The following is a 19,306-nucleotide window of genomic DNA, read 5'->3' as shown; positions in this document are numbered from 1 at the left end:
GTTGTCACCTCCAGGGAGATTATAAGAACTAGACAAGATGCCTTTTCCACCCCCTTCCATCTTGGTCTCTGTCGCCGTATGCAGTGCTACCTACGAATCATTGAACCCCTCCGATAGATCCAGATCGGGAGTCGTAGGAATCTAGATCAATATATAGAATCGATGAATCTCCAATGATATTTATTCCACAGAAAAATATTCTTTTGAGCTTGTGCGACCCTATAAGTCAACTAGTACGTACATAGTAAAATATAAATATGCTGCATTTATTGTTGAGATGCTTGGATAACTATGGGTTTCTATACACTATAAGTCCACTTAGCTACAGCCCTGGCGTGATTGACAGTATTCTTCTAGTATTAGATCATCGGCCACTATAGTCACATATAAGGCATATTGAAGCCTTTCTCTGTACTATATATACAGCCTCTATGATTTCATGTCTCTAGTTCATGGAAATCTCGACATTATCCAGCGCCCTCCCCTCGTTTCCTGGACCTCGTGTCCCCAATTCTACCTTGAGTTTAACAGATTTCCATGTTAGCTACCATTTCAGAATACCGACCATTGCACATAAAGCTCTTCACCGCTGTCTGTTTGTTTTCCTCGATAGCGTGGGCCTTACCCATCCCGACAGCCCTGGAGGGTAACCCTAAGAATCAAATGCATCAAATGACTTTTTCATCAACCTTGCATCTTGGTCTTCTTCAATATATTTAGTGTTGCCTATAACGTCATAAATTCCTCTAGGTCTAGTATGATAAACATATTACTGTAGTACACAAATTGGCGGTCCCTTGCTGCATGAAAAAAAGGTGGAATTAGTCAGAATGCATTATGCATTCGACTTGCAGAATCGATTCATTGTCAGTAATGGATCGTTCCAAAGAGGTCTCTTCTCTAGAACGAGTGTAACTTCAGACTTTACAAACGCACAGTACAGCACAGACATACTGCATATACTATTGAGTAACATGAGTGATGATAGGTCTCTATAGACAGTCGATCCGCTTGGCTACAGTAATCCAAGAATCTAGTCTCGACCAATCAGTCGGTAAAGCTTTGAGGCACGTTGCCATATTTGTCTTCATGACATGACATCTTTTGCAAATTTCGACAATATTCAAGTGCCCTTCCCTCGCCTTCGAACCTCCTCTATCTCTACTTCTAATACCCGCTTTCAATAGCTTACATTGGAAACAATTTTATATTATCTTCCACTTCAACCCATCATCTAATATGAAGCTGTTCGCCGCTGTTTTCTTTCTTGCCCTCGCTAGCTTGGGCCTTGCTAGCCCGCATGAGCAACAAAAAGGGGCTGGATGCGAAGATTGTTCTGGGGCATGCTTCAGCCATTATAGCAATAGATGCGACACAGAAGTTAGCAAAGATTTTTGCGACCAATATCCCGTAAGATGTTCCTCCTCATATTTATACAGCGAGTTCTTGTTAATCTGGAACAATAGGGATTAACAACATGGTGTCCTTGACCCTGATTGGAAGTATGCTCTCTAGCAGAGAACCAGACGGACAAATCAGAATTAGCTTCCCTTGAAGCTGGTCAACTTTCTTTCGGTTTTCGGTACTTTTACTGGTCGGCACCTCACAGCCATTGCAGAAGCATCCAATCAGAAATGCTGTGCCATCCATTTTATGTTACATAATTACGTCTTATACGCTCATTTGGTGATCTTTATAGTTGATGTCAGTCATGATCCTGCACCTGGCAGTCACATCTCAATTTCAGGTTACTTTTTAGTAGGTATAAGCGCAATAAGATTAGGATTGATTAAAGACAGCTCGTTCCTCTCAGATGCAATTTATTTCGCTCTGGTCACATTTCCTCTTCGCCTGAAACTGATGAAACTGATGTATAAATTGATTTGTTGTTCCTGTAGTTGCTGATAAGTCGACATATGATTGTAGTGCGCCATATATATTGTTCTACACAAGTAATCTACGTACGCGGCACGGCCAATTAAGTACTATTTGTGTTGATAATTTTTCTGTGTCCGAATACCCATAGGTACAATTATTGATCAATGTAGAGATAAGAGCAATCTCATTGTGTACGAAGTCTTGCTCTCAAAGCTCCTTTCAAAGTTCTGCAATTGGCTTTAATTCTTGTTGCCAAGATTGAATACTTTCCATGATAAGGTGCGTTTGAATATGACATCAGTCTGGCGAACTTCGTCACAGGCTTGGAGTAAATGAATGAGATACCGTGCTCACGCTTTATTCCATACAATAATGTATAACAAGAGACCAACCTTTCTTCCATGAACCACTGCAATCAGCACCGAGATCTCCTATTTCTTGATATGTTTAGTTCCGCTATTATTGTCTATTGGCTACCGGTCATAGCCTGTGAGACATTTTATCTCCATTGGCAATAGTGGGGTGCTCGGAAGTAAATATGGATAGGTTGTTAGTAGCGGGCCGAGCACGCGACGTCACCGCGTTAATTGATTTGGTTTCGCGTTCCGCGTATCATCAACTCTCTTCCGTGTCTGGGAGCGCCACATTCTCACAACAATGGCTGACCAAGCCCTTAAATCTCGCGACGAAGTCGCAGCGCAAGCTGTGGCTGTTCGGGCAGAGTTGAAAATATGGGAGAAAGAGTTTGCAATAACGCATGATGGGAAAAAGGCCGGTCGGGAGGATATCAAACAAAGACCCGATATTGGTACGTTTGATTAGGCGCGAGACTTGACAAAACACAATTTTTCAATTCAAACTGAACCGGCCACTGACCCAACTATCTGTCATTCTAGCTGCAAAGTACAAGGAGTATGGGCGACTCAAAAATCTCGAGGCTGCACTTACCCGACGCGAGAACCGCCAACAAGAAGCCGCCGACTCCTCAAGAAAGCGAAAACATGCCTCCCCCAACGGACTATCGCGCACAAATATTGAGACGACTCCACGCAAGTCGAGCAGGGGCCTATTTGCTACCCCGTCCCACAATCGCAACACGCAGGCTCATCCTTCCCAACTAGACCCTTACGACTCACCATCGACCTTTCGTCGATTGTTCAGTCCCAGTACACACCGAGAGAGCTTACCAGCACCTTCGCCTCTGAAACCTGCCATTGGACCTACACCACAGCGCGATGGAAAGGCTCTCGGGTTGTTTGACATGCTATCCGAGTCTGGTGGGAGCCAGGCAACCCCGTCAGCAAAGAGACAAAAGGATGTGTTAGCGGCAGGATTCCGAACACCCTCTAAGCCGAAACTTTTTGATACTATTGCGGAGGCGCCAGAAGAAGAAGAGGAGGAAACATCAAGACTCTCACGGACACCAGCCTCCTCAACTAAGCAATTCTACCTCGCGAATCTCTTTGCAACCCCTACAACGATGCGCTATGCGGCCATGGTCGAGGCCGAGGACAACAACATTGCACAAAACAACCCCCGGAAACCGAGGCTGCAGGTTCCCAGCACTCAAACCCGTCGGGAACACCCTCTTTTCTCCGTCGCTCTAACTCCGGACGGTATCCTGCGCCCACTACAAATGAGGGACCAGGTCTCAGTCCCATTGCATCTAGGAGACCGCGCCAGTTTGCGGGACGGGGCCTGTCACATCTGGTCAAAGGTCTTCGGGAAATGGAAGAGGAGCGCGACGAAGACGAGTGGGAAATGCTCCGCGAGATCGAGGAAGAGCAAGAAGGTTTCCACTTCGAGGTCCCTGAGAGCCAAGGCCCCGTAGCGGACAAGCAACAACCTTATAAAAAGAAGGGTCAGAAGCGGACTACGAGGAGAGTCAACATCCGACCAGCCATTTCCAAGCCAAAGAAACAAGAGGAGCTTTATCCGGATTTGTACGAAGAGAGCGATGACGAATTGGCTGCGGTCCCGGAGACACAAATCCCTGAAGTCCCTAGGGAAGTTCCAAACATTATTGGGGACGAAGATGGACATGATGATGTTGCCTCTCTGCATTCCATTTCAGAACCCGGATCCGACTACGAGGGTGACACTGACGTGGACTCGGACGGTGACCCCGAATATGGGGAGAAGGCTAAACATCCACCTCGACCGAAGAGCTTCTCGGAGCGCATTAAAGAAGCGGGTTTGATGGCTAAGCCAACTGCCATGGAACCTCCAGCTAAACCTGCGGCAAAGCCAGAAGAACCCGAGAAAGAGAAGAAGCCTCGGGACCGCAAGATTAACCCTCAGGCCCATGCGAACTATCGATCATTGAAGATCAGGAATAGGGGAGGGGCTCGTGGTGGTGGCGGGCGGTTCCGTAGGCGATGAGGCTATACACTTGTTTCATTGTTAATGACATAACGACTGCATCAATATTAAGCATACATAATATCATCTAGCAATTCAATCACTATATCGCATTCATATTCAGTTGTAACCCAAGTGAAGAAATTTTGCGATTATCATATTCACATTAATGGTTCTAATTCTATAGTACAGTGGTTCTGATATGAGAATATCCCTTTAGTCTGGAATATATCGATCAAGGAGGTGTCGCGGTGGTCTAGATTGACGGCTGTACGGCCGAGATCGCGGACGTGACTCTCTAGGCATTGTAGCTGGTCCAGTCTCAGGTCTTGTAACCCGATCAAACAAACTTCTATCAGCTTCTCGAGCCGGGGAAGCACTTCGACCGCGAGCTGGACGATCCCGACGATTGGACCCTGGATCACCCCGGTTACTAGAGCTTTGTGGCAGCCTCGGATACTGCACATGGCGATCCCAATCTTCTAAGGAGACATAGGGGCTTCTAAGCCACGCTAGGAGTTCATGCAAGAACAAACGAGCATTATCCCGTCCAATGAAGTCCCGCAGCAGCTCCTCGGCTTGACCAGCGCTACCCTTGATGTCAACGGTGCGCAGGATCGCAATTACGTATTCGAGCAGGAACTCGGCATTGTTGGCTCTTCGGTCCTCGAGTCGTTGAGTTCCAGGGCGAGGAACTCGACCTCGGCCACGGTCTTCGTCGGTCTCCGCCTCTGGATTCAAAAATGTAAAGACTTGAAGTTCTCTTCGGATCCACTTCCGTGCACGCGATACCAGCGACTCATCTCGGTTGAAGTGTTCTGGTGTCACTTCACTATATTGTGATAACCGATTTGAACCCACGCGGAGGGAGTATAGTTTGTTACGGTAAACGTTGCGCCGTGTCGCGAGTGGGTCCTGGGAGGCTGGTTGTTGTTGTATATGGGGCCTTTGACGCCGATGCCTTGCTCCTCGAGCCCCGGTAAACCCACCACGGCCTGGGCCAGAACCTCCGGGTGGTTTTCCGGATCGATCGTGGAGAGGTACCTTGTATGTTTTGGGACCTTGCGGGGCTTCGAGATCATATTGTACCTCAGTGAGCTGAGTCTTACCTGTATCACCATCAGTCACACTCAATAAGTAGCATGCAGTGAGTACCCTCACATAAAGGGCAGTTCGGCTGTTGCTCTAGCCAGCTGACTAGGCATAAGAAGTCAAAGTTGGTATGGTTGCATGGCTTGGCGATGCTGGCTTCGGTGATAGATTCTAAACAGATCACGCAGGGATCGCCTTCATTTTCCTCATCTTTGACCTCTCGAAGAGTTTTCTGGAGGATCTCCTGTTGCAGGTCCCCATCGTCTGCCATGGAGAGTAAACCTGAGATCAATCAGCGACCCAATCGTGGACGGTGAGCTTATCGCGACCCCACCGCCCGCTCCTCGCCGGCAGAAAAAACGGCGCAGTCACAGCTTCCAATCTCACTTCTAAGCTGCTATTGCTCAATTTATCTTCGTTCATAGTTGGGAAGACACTGCCAATACCTGCGATCGCGACGTTCTCGGGAACTCTGTCTATCTCTGAAATGCACTAATTGATTCAGATATCTCCTCGCTTTTCCTATCACTTCAGATGCGTTCCGCTAAAGCTGTTGTCTCCGAGAATCTCGCGCGCTACGGCAAAGCGGGACCCAACATGTCTTACAACACCATGGCTGGATCGCAGCCTCATCAACACACTTTGACATCACTGAAGCGGTGGTCAGTCGCGAACAAGGAGTTGCCAGGTGCGAGAACATCTTCCTGACTCATGTAAACACTCGAGCTAATCCCGTTCCTGTCACAGCTGTTTCGCAAATAAAGGCAATTCATGTTTACGACTTCGATAATACCCGTGAGTGGCTCTTCGTCTATTTTCATGCGACTCGGAATACTGACTCTTGGCCTTCCCAGTATTCCTCAGTCCGCTACCGAACCCACAACTTTGGCATGGAAGCACTATCGGTCACCTACAATCAGAAACACATTTCGCCAATGGCGGATGGTGGCATGATCCCAATATTCTCTCCGCCACAGGGAAAGGGTTGGAAGAAGAGGAGGCGCGAGCTTGGAAGGGTTGGTGGAATGAGAATATTGTGAGGCTACGGATTGCGCCAGGACAAATGAATTGTTTTACTAACCACTACTAGCTCCACCTGGTCAAGCTCAGCATGGAGCAGAAGGATGCTGTCACAGTACTCTTGACAGGACGGAGTGAAGCTGGCTTTGGAGAGCTCATTAAGCGTATGGTGGCAACCCAGAAGCTGGATTTTGACTTGGTTGGCCTGAAACCCGAAGTTGGCCCCAATGGGCAACACTTTGCCTCGACTGCAGCATTCAAACACGCATTTCTCGAAGACCTCGTTCTCACGTATGAACATGCCGATGAAATACGGGTGTATGAGGACCGGCCCAAGCAGTAAGTCCTTGACCACTTTTAGCGAAACGAGCTTTCCTGTATTGATTTGATTCCAGTGTCAAAGGGTTCCGCGATCATTTTGAAGACCTGAACAGGAAGCTACAATCTGGGCAGTACGCTCCCCGGAAGCCCATCAATGCCGAGATTCTCCAGGTAATCGAGTCCGCTACCACACTTGATCCAGTAACAGAAGCTGCTGAAGTGCAGCGCATGATCAATTCGCATAACCTTGCTGTCCGCAATCCATCTCTAGGAAGATACAAGGCATTTTCAACTCGGCGCTACATGCGCATCAAGCGTACAATCATATACACGGGTTATCTCATTTCGCAAGAGGATTCCAAACGCATGATCGATGAAGTGCTGAACCCACTTCTTCCCAATGGACTTGCCGAGTCGAATGATATCAAGTACATGGCTAACAATATTCTGATCACTCCTCGCCCGGCCCCACACTCCATCCTGGACAAAGTTGGTGGTCTCGGAAAGAAAGTAACTTGGCAGATTACTGGAACGGCAGTGCTCGAGAATAGAGTTTTCGCAGCTCGTGTCGCACCAATCCCGTCAACCGAACAGTATTTCTCTGAGAACCCAGACCCTCTGATTGTCCTGGCCGTTCGTAAAGGTGCCCGTCCAGTCGAAGCATCCAGAATCGCGAACTGGCAGCCTGTTCCATCCAACAAAGCCTTGAGATTCGACACAACTGTCGGAGAAAAAGTCATACTTCGTGTCGAAGATGACGAGAGAGGAGGGGCTCCAAACGCGCCTAAACACCCTAAGAAACGCTATCCTCAGGATCATTATGAAGATATTCCTCAGCAGCAGCATACTCATAACCCAAGCCACGAGACATCCTCTCACTCTCATGGCTACCACCCGTATTCACGACCTACCGGGGAGAACCGGAATCAGTACGATGATAATAACTCTCGTCGAGGCTCTTACCGTGGCCGAGGGCGTGGTAATGGAAGAGGTCGTGGCAACGCTTCACGCGGTGGTCGGGGTCGGGGCCGTGGTGGCCGCGATGCCGGCTCAAACCCTTATTACAAGTCACTAGATGACTACAGCAATGGTTACGATGGATCGCAGGAAAATAAGGGTGGCAGCAACAGCAACAATGGATATCCGATGGACTACTGAAAGTATGGTTATTGATGTCGTGATTTGCCACTAGTATCTGTCTATTCTTGTTGGCTACGAACATTGATGCCTTGCTCATGATATTTCACTGCATCGAAACGGCGTTTTTCTGGATATCCAAGTATCGATATGAGCTGGTGATTATTAAGTTCAGGCTAATCATCTGTCAATCCTACAACAATTGTTATTTCTCTTACATTGTTTTCTTTCGTGTATCACTGCCGTTTGATAGGAAGTTGAGCCTTCAACAAAAGAACGTACAATTAAGGAGGTACTGTCGGACTTCTCATTAGCAAGATCATGCTTTTAATTTGTTCAATATAACTCGGGGTATAGGATTATCTCGCCAAGGACACAAATGCAACATCAAATGTCATGCCGCGCATACTTGCTTGCCATCCGAATCCTCCTCCCCATGTAGAACAGAATAAAAGGAAACGGCATAAAGACTATAGTCAAGCATCCCAACAAAGTACAAGCCCATCCCACTCCCAGATTATGAAACATAGCCGAAGCAAAAAGCGGAAACCCAGCCCCAAACGAAGACCGCATGAAATCATTCCCTGCAAGCACACTCGCCGCATATCGTGGATAAGCATGCGCAAGGTAACAAAAGATGGAATTAAAGATCAAACAACCCCCGAGAGCAAAGAACATCGAACCAATAATCGGCACAATCCAATGCACACTAGCAAAGTTACCTGTCCAACCAAACCAGAAGAGTGAAATCGGCAGTGCAAATGCGCCCACAATGGCCGGTGGCATCTGCCATTCTGGTGGGAGGTTTCCATTTGCGTCGACGTGGCGTGATTGATACTTCCATTTCCAGTAGAAGTACGCCGGGATCGTGATGCAGACCGTTGAGACAAGAATACCCATGAAGGCTAGACCGCTTTCGCCGGAATTGAAGCCGTGGATCTCAGAGAAGACGATTGGGAAAGCTTCGAACCAGGTGTAGAGAATACCATATATGAGGGCGATGTAGAGATTCAAGAGGAACACGATGGGTTCAAGAAAACAGAGTTGAAAGGGACGGACTAGGGATTCGAAAATGAGGTCCTGGGATTGTCAGCACATATCTCAATAACACTGTACGTACTAATAAGCAATGAGGTCGACACATACCACCGGTTTAATCTCCTTAATTTCAATCTCCGACTCGGACATATATTGCGAATTCCCCGTAATACGACGAACCCGCCTTGCACGCCTGGCAAGAATATTCGGCGCAAATGTCTCCGGAAGTCCGAAGAACAGTAGGACAAATGCAAGGCCCGATGCCCACACTAATTGCCAGATCGTCCATGTCCATCCCTTGGCCGCGGCAGCAAAGCCTCCCAGCATCGGGCCTAAGACTGGCGCTGAAATTGCGAACATGCCCCAGACTGCAATCATGTAGTCGCGCATCTTAGGGCTCCACATATCACCCATGGATGCGGCACCGGTTGCTAGAGCCGGTGAACCGATGAAGCCGGTAAGGAATCGAAATGCTAAAAGCATGCCGAAGTTTTTGGCGTAGATGACGCCGAAGTTGAAGAATACGAACACGAAGAGTGTTAGGACGTATGTTGGACTTCGGCCTATCTGGGGAATTTCGGATAAGGGTGACCAAATCATTGGTCCTGGGATTGTTAGATTGGGGATTAATTTGATTGGGAATGGTGGAAGGATGGGTGCATTGACGAACCAAGTCCATAGCCAAGGACGAATAATGTTAGTCCAAGTAAGGCAGCGACACTGCTAACTCCGAATTGCTCTTCAACACCGGGAACACCGGGCGTATAAATTGCAGAGCCAACGTAGATGGCGAATGTCAAAAAGCAGATCAAGGTGCTGACAAAAGACTTCTTCTTTATGCTCCAATTTTGTGGGTTCTATACCAGCCAGTTAGTAACTCATGTTTCTTTCTGACGAGGAATTGGTTCCGACTTACCTCCGGATCATCGTCCCCTCGCCAACTGATCACGATAGACTGGTTTGCACCTCCAATAGTAGAAGCAGAAGAGATCCGTCGGGACCGGGTGGAGGCCTGAGACATGACGGTATAGATACCTAAAGCCTCCAGATCTTCGACGTCTCCATGTTCGGTCTCTGTCATTGAGGGTGCTGCCTCATCTTTCAATTCCGTCTTCAAATACTCGGTCCAAAGAGAAGTATCTTTCTCTTCTGGATACTGCATTAATTTGTACCGAGTGGCTAAGCGAACCAGCTTGCCGAATGCAGTGTCGCGCAAGGTCTCCATAGTGAAGCTTCGGTCCTGCGGACTCGAGCTATGACTTGGACAAAGTTGGGTCCAAAACAGGTGGTTGCTCGGCGGAGGGAGAATTAAAGTAATATTAATGTTATAATTATAGTTTATATGAGGGATTCTTCCAAGGGATTGATCGAATTTTATATACTTTATAATTCTTTGGATCTCATACTAAATGACATAAGACTTTTATCCGTGGGTGGAACCGTAAAGCCGTAACCCCGAATTGTGGCAATAGTCCCGAAATGGACCTGTCTGGACAGGAGAGTAGACCCAGTAAAACCCAGTAAAAAGCGCCATGGCCATTAGGATTTACTGATACCCCGGATTATCAACGTTGAACTATTGTTAAGCGGAAGCTCAACTTCCGTCGGGACGGAGATGTTCTCGGCGTGACGTCATGAATTAGTTCAATTATGGTGGGTGGGATCAGCTACTTTTGACCTCGGGAAAGAATACCTGCAGATTAGACTAGAAATAAATTTAAATGCCTGAAATAACATCTTTGGATGAGCGGACCTGCATTGAGCATGTGAAATTGTTCTCCCGAGGTCGTTCAAATATTATCTGCCTCCATTTCTGTGGCGGGTTGCAAACCAGGTTTAGTTGAAACTTCTTGCTAGAATGTTCATAGCAGAAAATCCTTCTCAAGCACTCATCATCAGTCTTGCCACTTATTATGCTCAAGACTCAGATATCAACTTGGTACATCAAAGATCTCCACAGCTTGTTTGGTAAAAGATTTGACATGGTATGCCAAAAACATGTATATACTGCGGAATACGAGGTTTACGAGCAGAAAAACTTGGCAAGAAATCATGTACGAATTACGGGGTTACAAAAATTAGACTAAACAAATGTCAATTGCCCAGGTGCCCCATGGTTAATGTAGGCTTTATGGCCACTGATATCTAAAAGGGATACGGAGATACAGAAAGCACATAGAGGCCTTACTCGAACAGCAGGACATGCTGGAACTCCGGGGCCTCTTGTATTATGGACGTTCGATAAGGCTTCACGCATTCTCTGTCTTTCTGTATTGCTTCTATACATTGGTGGCGTTTTCATCTGGCTCTTCTTCCACGCTGCTCGTGTCATCACTCTTATCCAATCCAATCCCCTAGGACCTTAGCCCTAACATTATAATCACTTCTCAACCCGGACAGGACTGATAACACGAGGACCCTCGAAGAACGAAATGTCGTACAAACGCGGAACTGCGCAGCGAGACACGAAGAACCTGGTAACCCCATAGAAGAGTAACGAGAGGCAATTGGGGGGAGGAATTCCTCCACCCGGGAGCGCAGAAATCCTCGACCGAGGGCACGACCCCGGGAGGAAAAGCCCCCAACACGAACCTTGTTCCGGAATATGTGAACCTTAAGGCTATTCAAGCAAGCACAACCGACAGAGGACGCCACCATGATGAAGTACACCAATGAACAATCTATACAAGAAGCCGTGGAAAACTCGAAAGAGATCACGGAACATGTCCTGAAGAATGCTATACCAGCCAGGAAGCTAGAAGAGATCAAACCCCTTCTAAAATACCAGAAAGAGGCAGCACAAGCTCAGAGAGAATAAGACGAACTCGAAGCAGAGGCCGCGGAGCGAGAAAACGCACGCAATGCCCGCGAAAGAGGACGATCGATGGCACAGCGTCAAATGACCATGCCAATTAGGTCTAGAACCCCACTCTAGAACCCACTATCAGTAAACCTCCACAACAAGACCAGTAACAGGGTGACGTGCCGATGCCAGACGCAGACGCAACGTACAACAACCCCAAGCCGGTAGACCACGAGGAGAAAGTGCCAGCGGCGCCAAAGCATACCAAAACGTTCTCTGCTAATAGCATTGAAGAATGGGATCTGTTCGAAAGCGGACTCGATATTCACTTCGGACAGCATCTCGCCTACCTCAAGCAGGGGCATAGACGGGTGCTCCTAGCGTCCACGCACCTCGAAGGCAGGTTGAGAGTACAGTGGAGAAGACACGTTAAAGAACTAGAGAAGAAGGACCCAGAGCGAAAATTCACCTGGAAGGAATTCAGCGACTGGTGTCAAGGTGTGAGCCCATCGCCAGGGACCCAATGATCGCGCATTCTCTGGGTGCTTCGTGACATATACGAAGACTTCTTCTACTTCAGGGGCCTTCGCATCCGGCACACCAGCCTGGATGACTTTGTTCTGCCCTATACTTTAGGGGGATCTTCCACGTCGCCATGCGATCGTGGGTCGCTTAGGCACATCAGCCTAGCTCTCGTTGCTCCGTGACTTTGACGAAGACTTACTTCCTGCACTGTCGATTAACGATTCGTAGTGTCTTATGGGTTCATTTGCTCCGTGGCCTAGTGACCTACACGAAGACTTTCGTTGCATCAACAACTAATGCTGATTATCAGGAGCTTTTGTCCTTTAATTAAACCTGAGGAGTCCAATTCGGTTCTCTTCAACAGGCGTACCGTCACACTCTCCTGCTCCGCTCAGCTCCAACCTTGGGTAGAATATCTACAGAGCAACTTGCTTCTGATACAATTTGCCCTGGAATACTGAGGTTCACATTCAGTGCCGCTTTTCCCGCAGATGCTGCTCTTGCACTGCTCGGGCGCAGAGGTGTTCCGGACCACCATCTGCGCCAGCGTTCGGCACTGATCCGGTCTCTGCTTGTCAGGCCCCGGGACGCTAATGATCTTCTGTGCGTTCGCGTTCTATCGTGTAGTGGCCAACTTCATGGTGCCTTCTGAGCTACACTCAGGCCTCTGCCTGGCCATCTTGATACTCGATGGATTTTCCAGCTCTCTGAGCCACAAGCTCTTTGCCTGACCATCATATCTTGGATGGATTTTTCAACTCAGGTGTTTCTGCGCTGAGCTAAAGGCTTTCTGCCTGACCATCTTATCTTCGATGGATTTCCGTGCTGAGCTAACACGCAGGCCTCTCTGCCTGACCATCATATCTTGGATGGATTTTCAACTCAGGTGTTTCTGTGCTGAGCTACATCAGGCCTCTTTGCCTGACCATCTTCATTTCGATGGTTTTTGAGCTCTGTGAGCTACAGGCTCTCTGCCTGACCATCATATCTTGGATGGGTTTTAAGTTCAGGTGTCTCTGTGCTGAGCTACATGCAGGTCTCTGCCTGGCCATCATCATCTTGGATGAATTTTCTAGGTCTTCAGCATTTTTGTCATGCCTTTTCGATTTTCTAGACGCTCTGAGCAATACATAGGCGATCTGCCTGTATCTTTCTGTCCTGTGGACTCTAGGGTTCCAGCATTTTTTGCATGCCTTCAGGAATCCCTAGGCGCTCTTCGAGCTGCATGTAGGATTTTATGCATGTTCATACGTCCTATGGACTTTTCTAGGTTCCCAGCGCTATCTTTGTGGCTTCAGGATTCTCTAGACGCTTCGTAATCTTGACGAAGACTTTCTTTCTGCACTAACAATCATACTGCTCTTCTGATTCCTTTGTAGTGACTTATAGCTTGGTTCATTGCTCCGTGGCATATACACGATGAACTTGCCCCTGCACTACCGATCATATTCGATCATACATTTGTAGTGACTTATGGGTTCTATCGTTGCACTGCGGTTATAAGCAACAAGACTTTCACAGGGGTCCCCTGAGTCTTGCCCGCATCTGGCACATTAGCCTCGATGCGTTTTAATCCTGCCCTGGTTTTCAGGAAGGCTTCCACGCCGTCATTTGATCGGGGGGTATTCATCGGCTCGTAGCCTAACTGTCTATTGGACATCTAGTCCAACGAGCACCGCTTTCCAGTCTGACTCGAGCCACCATAGTGCTAGCTAGGCTCCTATGATGTATTCGCTCTGTCCTCTGAATGGGTGAGGAGAGAATGATGGACAAGGCCGCTGAAATGGTATTTGTGGGGTTTGGCTAAGCGAGCCGAACGGGGCGGAGTAAATATTCTTCCTGTCCTAACTAGGCTACTACAAATATATAGAATTGCTTAGTCTGCACTGCAGTATGTAAATTAGTGGTCGTGAAAGACTTTTGATTTTCCTAAGTATTCATGCTAGAACCAATGATTTCAGCCTAAAAGTATACCGAACCTTGGACCGATAGGGACGGATTCGGGTAAAGCGGCGGGTCTAGCGGCTAGTGTGATAGTAAGAACAAATATGTAGGAAGTAATTGTATGGATAAATATTCTGTTGCATTTTATATTCACCCGGGCAAGGTAAGCTCTATGCTCTATTAACCCCTAAATTATTGATCATACACATCCATCCTATAAATAACAAACGACCACTTTCTTAGTAGAGAGCTAAACAAAACAACTCAAACGTCGGTATCAGTCAGCTGGTAAGCAATATCACCAGACTGGTAGTTGTACTCGTTGGTAGTGTTGTAGTTCCAGAAGAAACTCAGGTATTGAGGGTACGAGGACGGGGTCTCGCACTTCTCGTCGTACTTGGGAGCCTTGTCAACGATAGCAGAGAACTTGGCAAGAGGGCAGGAGTAACCGGGTCCGCTCTGGCAATTGGAGTAAGGCACAACAGCCTCGTTGAGGATGGCACGGACGTAGACACCAGCCTTGCTCACAGTGGTAGCGTTGCAAGTCATACGCTCCAGGGTAAGGTGACCGCCCATGGGCACGATATCGGCCACACGGTAGGGGTTGGGGAAGGGAATGGTGTTGTTGGGGAGCTTGTGCTCGGGAACGTCAATATCTAGGGCGGCAATGACGGGAGTGATATCGGCATCGTGGGCACTGGGTGGCTGTTAGAACAGGTGTCTGAAGTAGAATCTTATGGGGAACTCACAAGCTCCAGAACATCTTTCCAGCCTTGGGGCCGGACTGCATTAGGACACGAGTGGCATTGGCATAAACCTGGCCCGCGGCAGTTTGGTACTCGCTACCAGCTCTATAGAACATATGGTTAGTCATGGTCCCTCAAGAAACTTAGGGAGACATACCCGAAGCAGTAGTAGTAGGCCAAATCCCAGATGTAGCCATAGGCCACCCACTCATCGAGAGTGAATGCATCGGCCCAAGGGGTAGAAGCACGGACATTGAGCTCAAAAGCGGCAGTCTCTGGAGGAGTGATAAACATTAGTATTGTAGCCGGAAACAAGGATCATACGGAAATTTACCCATCAATTGGAGGACATCACTTGCAGTGAGGTTCAATCCAGGGTTCTGAGAGTTGAAACGCTTAGCAGCAACTTCCAAGGGGGGCAAGGTTGCGTAGAACCGGTCCGCATAGCAGGTGTAGTAGTTGGAATCAGCCGTGCAAGACGGGGTCAAACTATCAGCTCCCTGAGAAGCAGCCTCGGGAATGATGTTAATAGCAGCACTGGTGGAGTAGTTGTATCCAAAGAAACCCTGACCGAAGTACCGAGCAGTCTCAATGACACGCTCATATCCAGAGCTGAAGATGGGGATAACAGTCTCGCTATCCCAAAGGTGACCATAGCGAAGACGGTACTCGCTACCGCGGGTGAAGGCGTCGAGCAGACCGGCGTACGGGCCAGTGGTCGATTCCTGAGAGTAAAGACCAGCATCATCGACGTAGTAGGTCCAGTCGTTGAAGAAAGCGAGGTCTCCCTTCCAGGTCTTGACCTTGGAGTTCCGCATCTTGTCCAACACCTCGACATAACCCTCAGCGAAGATAGCGTCTGGGTAACGCTCACCATGACGCATCAGCATATGCACCTGGTCAACCTCACATCCCTCAGGGGTGTTTCGGTCCACACCGTACGAAGCGCGATCGGAGTAAGGCGCGAAACTGCCCATGTGCTTCAACAGGTTGTATCCATCGTTGAAGGACTGGGAGAATTGCTTCTCGCCGAATTTGGGGAGTCCGCTCCAGCTAGCGGAGGCCACGGAGGCAAGGGCCAAACCGGATGTCACAAGGTTCAACATGTTGAGAAGGCGAGACAATGATCGAAGACGACCCTTCAGAGAGAGGTATGTGTGGAACTTTATAGTAAATGTTTCATATCTATTCGACTGCTAGGTATACTTCCCGCAACGCTTCGCCTTGACTATGCATGCATAAACGGATACGCGTACGGGGTATTGAATAGCCGATTTGATGTCTCGCCATGGGTCAGGCGATAATTTGCCGAAATGAATGTTGAAAAAAGGATGCTTGACAGGCACATGGTGGTGAGGCGGCTTCCTATTGGATGAGACTGATAGATTGATAATGTGGGGTATCTCTTTCCAGAACCAAGTTCTCCTTGCTAACGTGACGGTGGAGCCAATGCCGGTCGATGCCGGTCGATGCCATCCAATGCCGTGATGGGCTGTATGCCATGATGCATGTCGTGGTGGCCAGTTGCCTGTTCTATCCATATCCAATCAATTGAGGTTGCATCCTTACAACTGATCGCTGATTAGTGACGAGCACTTTGAGTAGATAGTAATTTCGACTGCGTTGAGTTGACGACACGTGGGCGTGTGGCTTGAATAAACATTGCATAGCGAGGCATAGCTCGCTGCAACACATTAGCCGATAGGACTAGAGGCGCACGTGGGCGCCGTCCGGTTGTTGTAGGAGCATTGAACACCAAACGCCACTAACCATATCTAGGCTAGATTATGACTTGCCGAAGGCGAAATCCCGCCATTTCCAGGTTTATACTTTGATGAACTCAGTATTCGTATTCGGTTGCGGGCTTATTGCTCTTTGCAATGGCCTGAATCCCGAAGGAATTGGCCGAATTGACTTGTAGGCCGCGGGTCACGTGACAATATGCCGACAGCTGGGTAGCCATGAGAACCTTGGAAGCACGAGTGACTGCACTGGAGAAGATATACAGAGCTAGGATATGTCTTAAGAGACAGAAAGGTAGCCTTTGAGTGTGATTACGTGGGACAACAGTAGGTAGAGAGGTATGGGTTGTTCATTGTTCAGGTTCAACTATCTAGTGTTCAAGCCTTTGGCTTTCAAAATGTATGCAAGAAAGCAGTTCAAATCAAGCAGTGTGCAGCAAGATTTATGCCTCAGAAACATGTTTTATACAAAAAAGAGAACGCCGGGAAAACAAATCACAAAGGCGTAAGAAGAACCCATAACGCCGGCTGCAAAGCTGTACAAGAAGTAATTTGATGACATTGAACTGGCCAGGACCCCCGGGGACTGAGTGTTCTCAGTGCCAAAGGTGATGTGTAGAGAGGATCCAGATCCTCATATGTTCGCGAGTCCCAAATTGTTCAAATCCCATTTCCATTTCCATTTCCCATGACCCTAAAGTCGTATTCCATTCCGTAAAAGCCTCGAGCCATTGCCGTGTGCTCGTACATATTAATCATTTTCCATGCGTGTCGTGTCGGATATAACAGGTAGTGTGTAGTCGGATATCAAGATAATTGTGGCGTAAAATCAAAAAAGGCAAAAGCAGACGCAAGAAAAAAAAGCACATGATCAACACTCATTCTTCGTCATCTGTCAATTTCCGAATCATTCGGATACTGAGAATCATGACTAGAAGACCAACTGTGACGATGACCATGAGAACAAAGCCGAACCAACCCAGCACCATGGCTGAAGTCCCGACTCCGCTCTTGACGCTGCCGTTGCCCATATCTTGTGCGATAGTACTCGCTGCGACAGACGCCGTGTGCTGCCATAATACGGACACGAGGACGAATACGGAGGAGATGAAGATGAGTGCAAGCGCGGCTTGGGAGACAGGCCGCGATGGGAAAGGCTTGACCTCAACATCGGAACCGGAGTCACCGACTTCTTCGTGCCAGCCGGGGAATGTGGCTAGAAGGATGAAACAGATGAAGGCGAGAATAATAGCGACGATACTGGGGGCACAATTAGCTTGGATTGTTGTTCGAATGGCTTGAGGGAAGCTTACAGTAAGTATGGGAACACAACCGCATCTTTGAATGTTGAGGCGACCCAGATCAAGTTGAGTGGGTCCTGGTCCACATTGACGATCTCAGCCAGTGCGGTGGCATTGGCGTTGCAAATGTATGAGCCATGGTCAGGTTGAACGCAGATACCGAAGTATCCCACTCGAACCTCTAGCTCGGCGTTGTGCACAATGTTAGCCATAGCGGTGGTAACACCCGGATCGACTTGTGCCAGGGCGAAATTGGGCTTGTAACTCTCATAGTACAGGGAGATCAAGAAGATGTCAGGGATTTGTGGGGATGAGGAGGAACATCCGGCCAACAGAAGTGCTAATAATTGTTAGAAGCATTCCAACAACATTCCAAGTTCCCCATTTTGATAATAGGCTTCGGTCAACTTACATAATAAGATAATAGCAACTGCAATGATAATCATCAACACATGGTGGTACCCGATCATCGGAATGAACCCTAGAATCAAGTTAGTGAACTGGCCTTTGATCCGATAACTATCTGGAGGCATGGTGTCACATACGAGCCCATCCTGCCGCGAAATTTGTAGCCATTGCGTCCAACGATGGCCCGCAACTGGCCCACCTCTTTCACGTCAATTAACTCGCTTCTCGTATCTCCGAGAAGGAGCACTTGAAACGGATGCAGGGTCAAAGCCTGGGCCCCTGAATTGGAACGGAAGGTTGGCTTCTTTGATCGAATCAAGGATCTTCAGTAGCCGTCGACGTTGACAGATTCCGATGTCAAGAACGATTGGAATGTGGAGAAAGAATGCGAAAGATGAGGTGCGAGGGAAAGAATCGAAGAAACTTCGGACGTAAAGTCGGGCTCAAGAAAATGCACCAAAACAATGTTGGGCTCGTCTTTTGATTCGAATCGCACCTAGGAAGAAGACTCGAATATGGTCAGAATGGGAGCTTCTTTTACCACCAGTGGTCACCACAGGGGAGTTGTAAGAAGAATGTGCAGAAGGAATGGAAGGGGGGTAAGAAAGATCGTAGCTGTAATTCAAGAAAACCACGTCAGGCTTGATTTCTCAAGTCCCTTGGAGGCTGGGGATGGAGACGAGTATGGGAATTTGGGAGGCTGGGCCAACCGTCTTTGTTTACCTTCCCGCTTCTATGGAAACCAAATCTGACCGCCTCACTATTCGGGCTATTCTGCCTAATCTGGCCCGATTCGGTGGCGCCGTGTTCCTGCGCTAAGCCGGATATAGAGTAGCGTAAATCATATTTGTAGTAAGTTGGGGTCCACTGACGCCACTCTCCCCAGCCTCCCCACTCGACGATCTACCATATCTATGAATCAAGTACGGATACAGAGGCACAATGATTGAAGATGTTTGAGGTAATGATTCCCGAAATGATAAAAATGAG

At 48.1% G+C, this 19,306-nt stretch overlaps 7 protein-coding genes across 7 annotated transcripts; 3 read left to right on the top strand and 4 right to left on the bottom strand.

The window, feature by feature from the left end:
• Positions 1–2,535: 2,535 nt before the first annotated feature.
• Positions 2,536–4,260, top strand: sld2 (the record flags this gene model as incomplete). Its single annotated transcript, XM_057066603.1, has 3 exons — positions 2,536–2,686; positions 2,775–3,494; positions 3,596–4,260. The coding sequence occupies 3 exons, from the start codon at positions 2,536–2,538 to the stop codon at positions 4,258–4,260; spliced, it is 1,536 nt and encodes a 511-aa protein (XP_056920284.1).
• A 195-nt stretch (positions 4,261–4,455) lies between these two features.
• Positions 4,456–5,602, bottom strand: N7503_007055 (RING finger domain protein; the record flags this gene model as incomplete). The annotated part of the gene is made up of 2 exons (XM_057066602.1): positions 4,456–5,348; positions 5,401–5,602. The coding sequence occupies 2 exons, from the start codon at positions 5,600–5,602 to the stop codon at positions 4,456–4,458; spliced, it is 1,095 nt and encodes a 364-aa protein (XP_056920283.1).
• Positions 5,603–5,865: 263 nt separating this feature from the next.
• On the top strand, positions 5,866–7,830 carry N7503_007054 (rRNA 2'-O-methyltransferase fibrillarin-like protein; the record flags this gene model as incomplete). Its single annotated transcript, XM_057066601.1, has 5 exons — positions 5,866–6,019; positions 6,079–6,126; positions 6,186–6,367; positions 6,422–6,690; positions 6,747–7,830. 5 exons carry the CDS (start codon positions 5,866–5,868, stop codon positions 7,828–7,830), a joined length of 1,737 nt encoding a protein of 578 aa, XP_056920282.1.
• Positions 7,831–8,196: 366 nt separating this feature from the next.
• Positions 8,197–10,072, bottom strand: N7503_007053 (MFS transporter; the record flags this gene model as incomplete). The annotated part of the gene is made up of 4 exons (XM_057066600.1): positions 8,197–8,889; positions 8,956–9,452; positions 9,518–9,704; positions 9,764–10,072. 4 exons carry the CDS (start codon positions 10,070–10,072, stop codon positions 8,197–8,199), a joined length of 1,686 nt encoding a protein of 561 aa, XP_056920281.1.
• Positions 10,073–11,835: 1,763 nt separating this feature from the next.
• Positions 11,836–12,177, top strand: N7503_007052 (uncharacterized protein; the record flags this gene model as incomplete). The annotated part of the gene is made up of 1 exon (XM_057066599.1): positions 11,836–12,177. One exon carries the CDS (start codon positions 11,836–11,838, stop codon positions 12,175–12,177), a length of 342 nt encoding a protein of 113 aa, XP_056920280.1.
• A 2,206-nt stretch (positions 12,178–14,383) lies between these two features.
• Positions 14,384–15,971, bottom strand: N7503_007051 (histidine phosphatase family protein; the record flags this gene model as incomplete). The annotated part of the gene is made up of 4 exons (XM_057066598.1): positions 14,384–14,816; positions 14,869–14,970; positions 15,023–15,140; positions 15,200–15,971. 4 exons carry the CDS (start codon positions 15,969–15,971, stop codon positions 14,384–14,386), a joined length of 1,425 nt encoding a protein of 474 aa, XP_056920279.1.
• A 1,514-nt stretch (positions 15,972–17,485) lies between these two features.
• Positions 17,486–18,484, bottom strand: N7503_007050 (Fig1 domain-containing protein; the record flags this gene model as incomplete). Its single annotated transcript, XM_057066597.1, has 4 exons — positions 17,486–17,867; positions 17,921–18,248; positions 18,321–18,389; positions 18,454–18,484. 4 exons carry the CDS (start codon positions 18,482–18,484, stop codon positions 17,486–17,488), a joined length of 810 nt encoding a protein of 269 aa, XP_056920278.1.
• Between the last annotated feature and the right edge of the window lie 822 nt (positions 18,485–19,306).

This window comes from Penicillium pulvis (genome assembly GCF_028828015.1).
Source record: "Penicillium pulvis strain IBT 33274 chromosome Unknown contig_5_segment0_segment0, whole genome shotgun sequence".
NCBI classification, from domain to species: domain Eukaryota; kingdom Fungi; phylum Ascomycota; class Eurotiomycetes; order Eurotiales; family Aspergillaceae; genus Penicillium; species Penicillium pulvis.
This window is presented reverse-complemented; position numbering and strand designations above follow the sequence as displayed.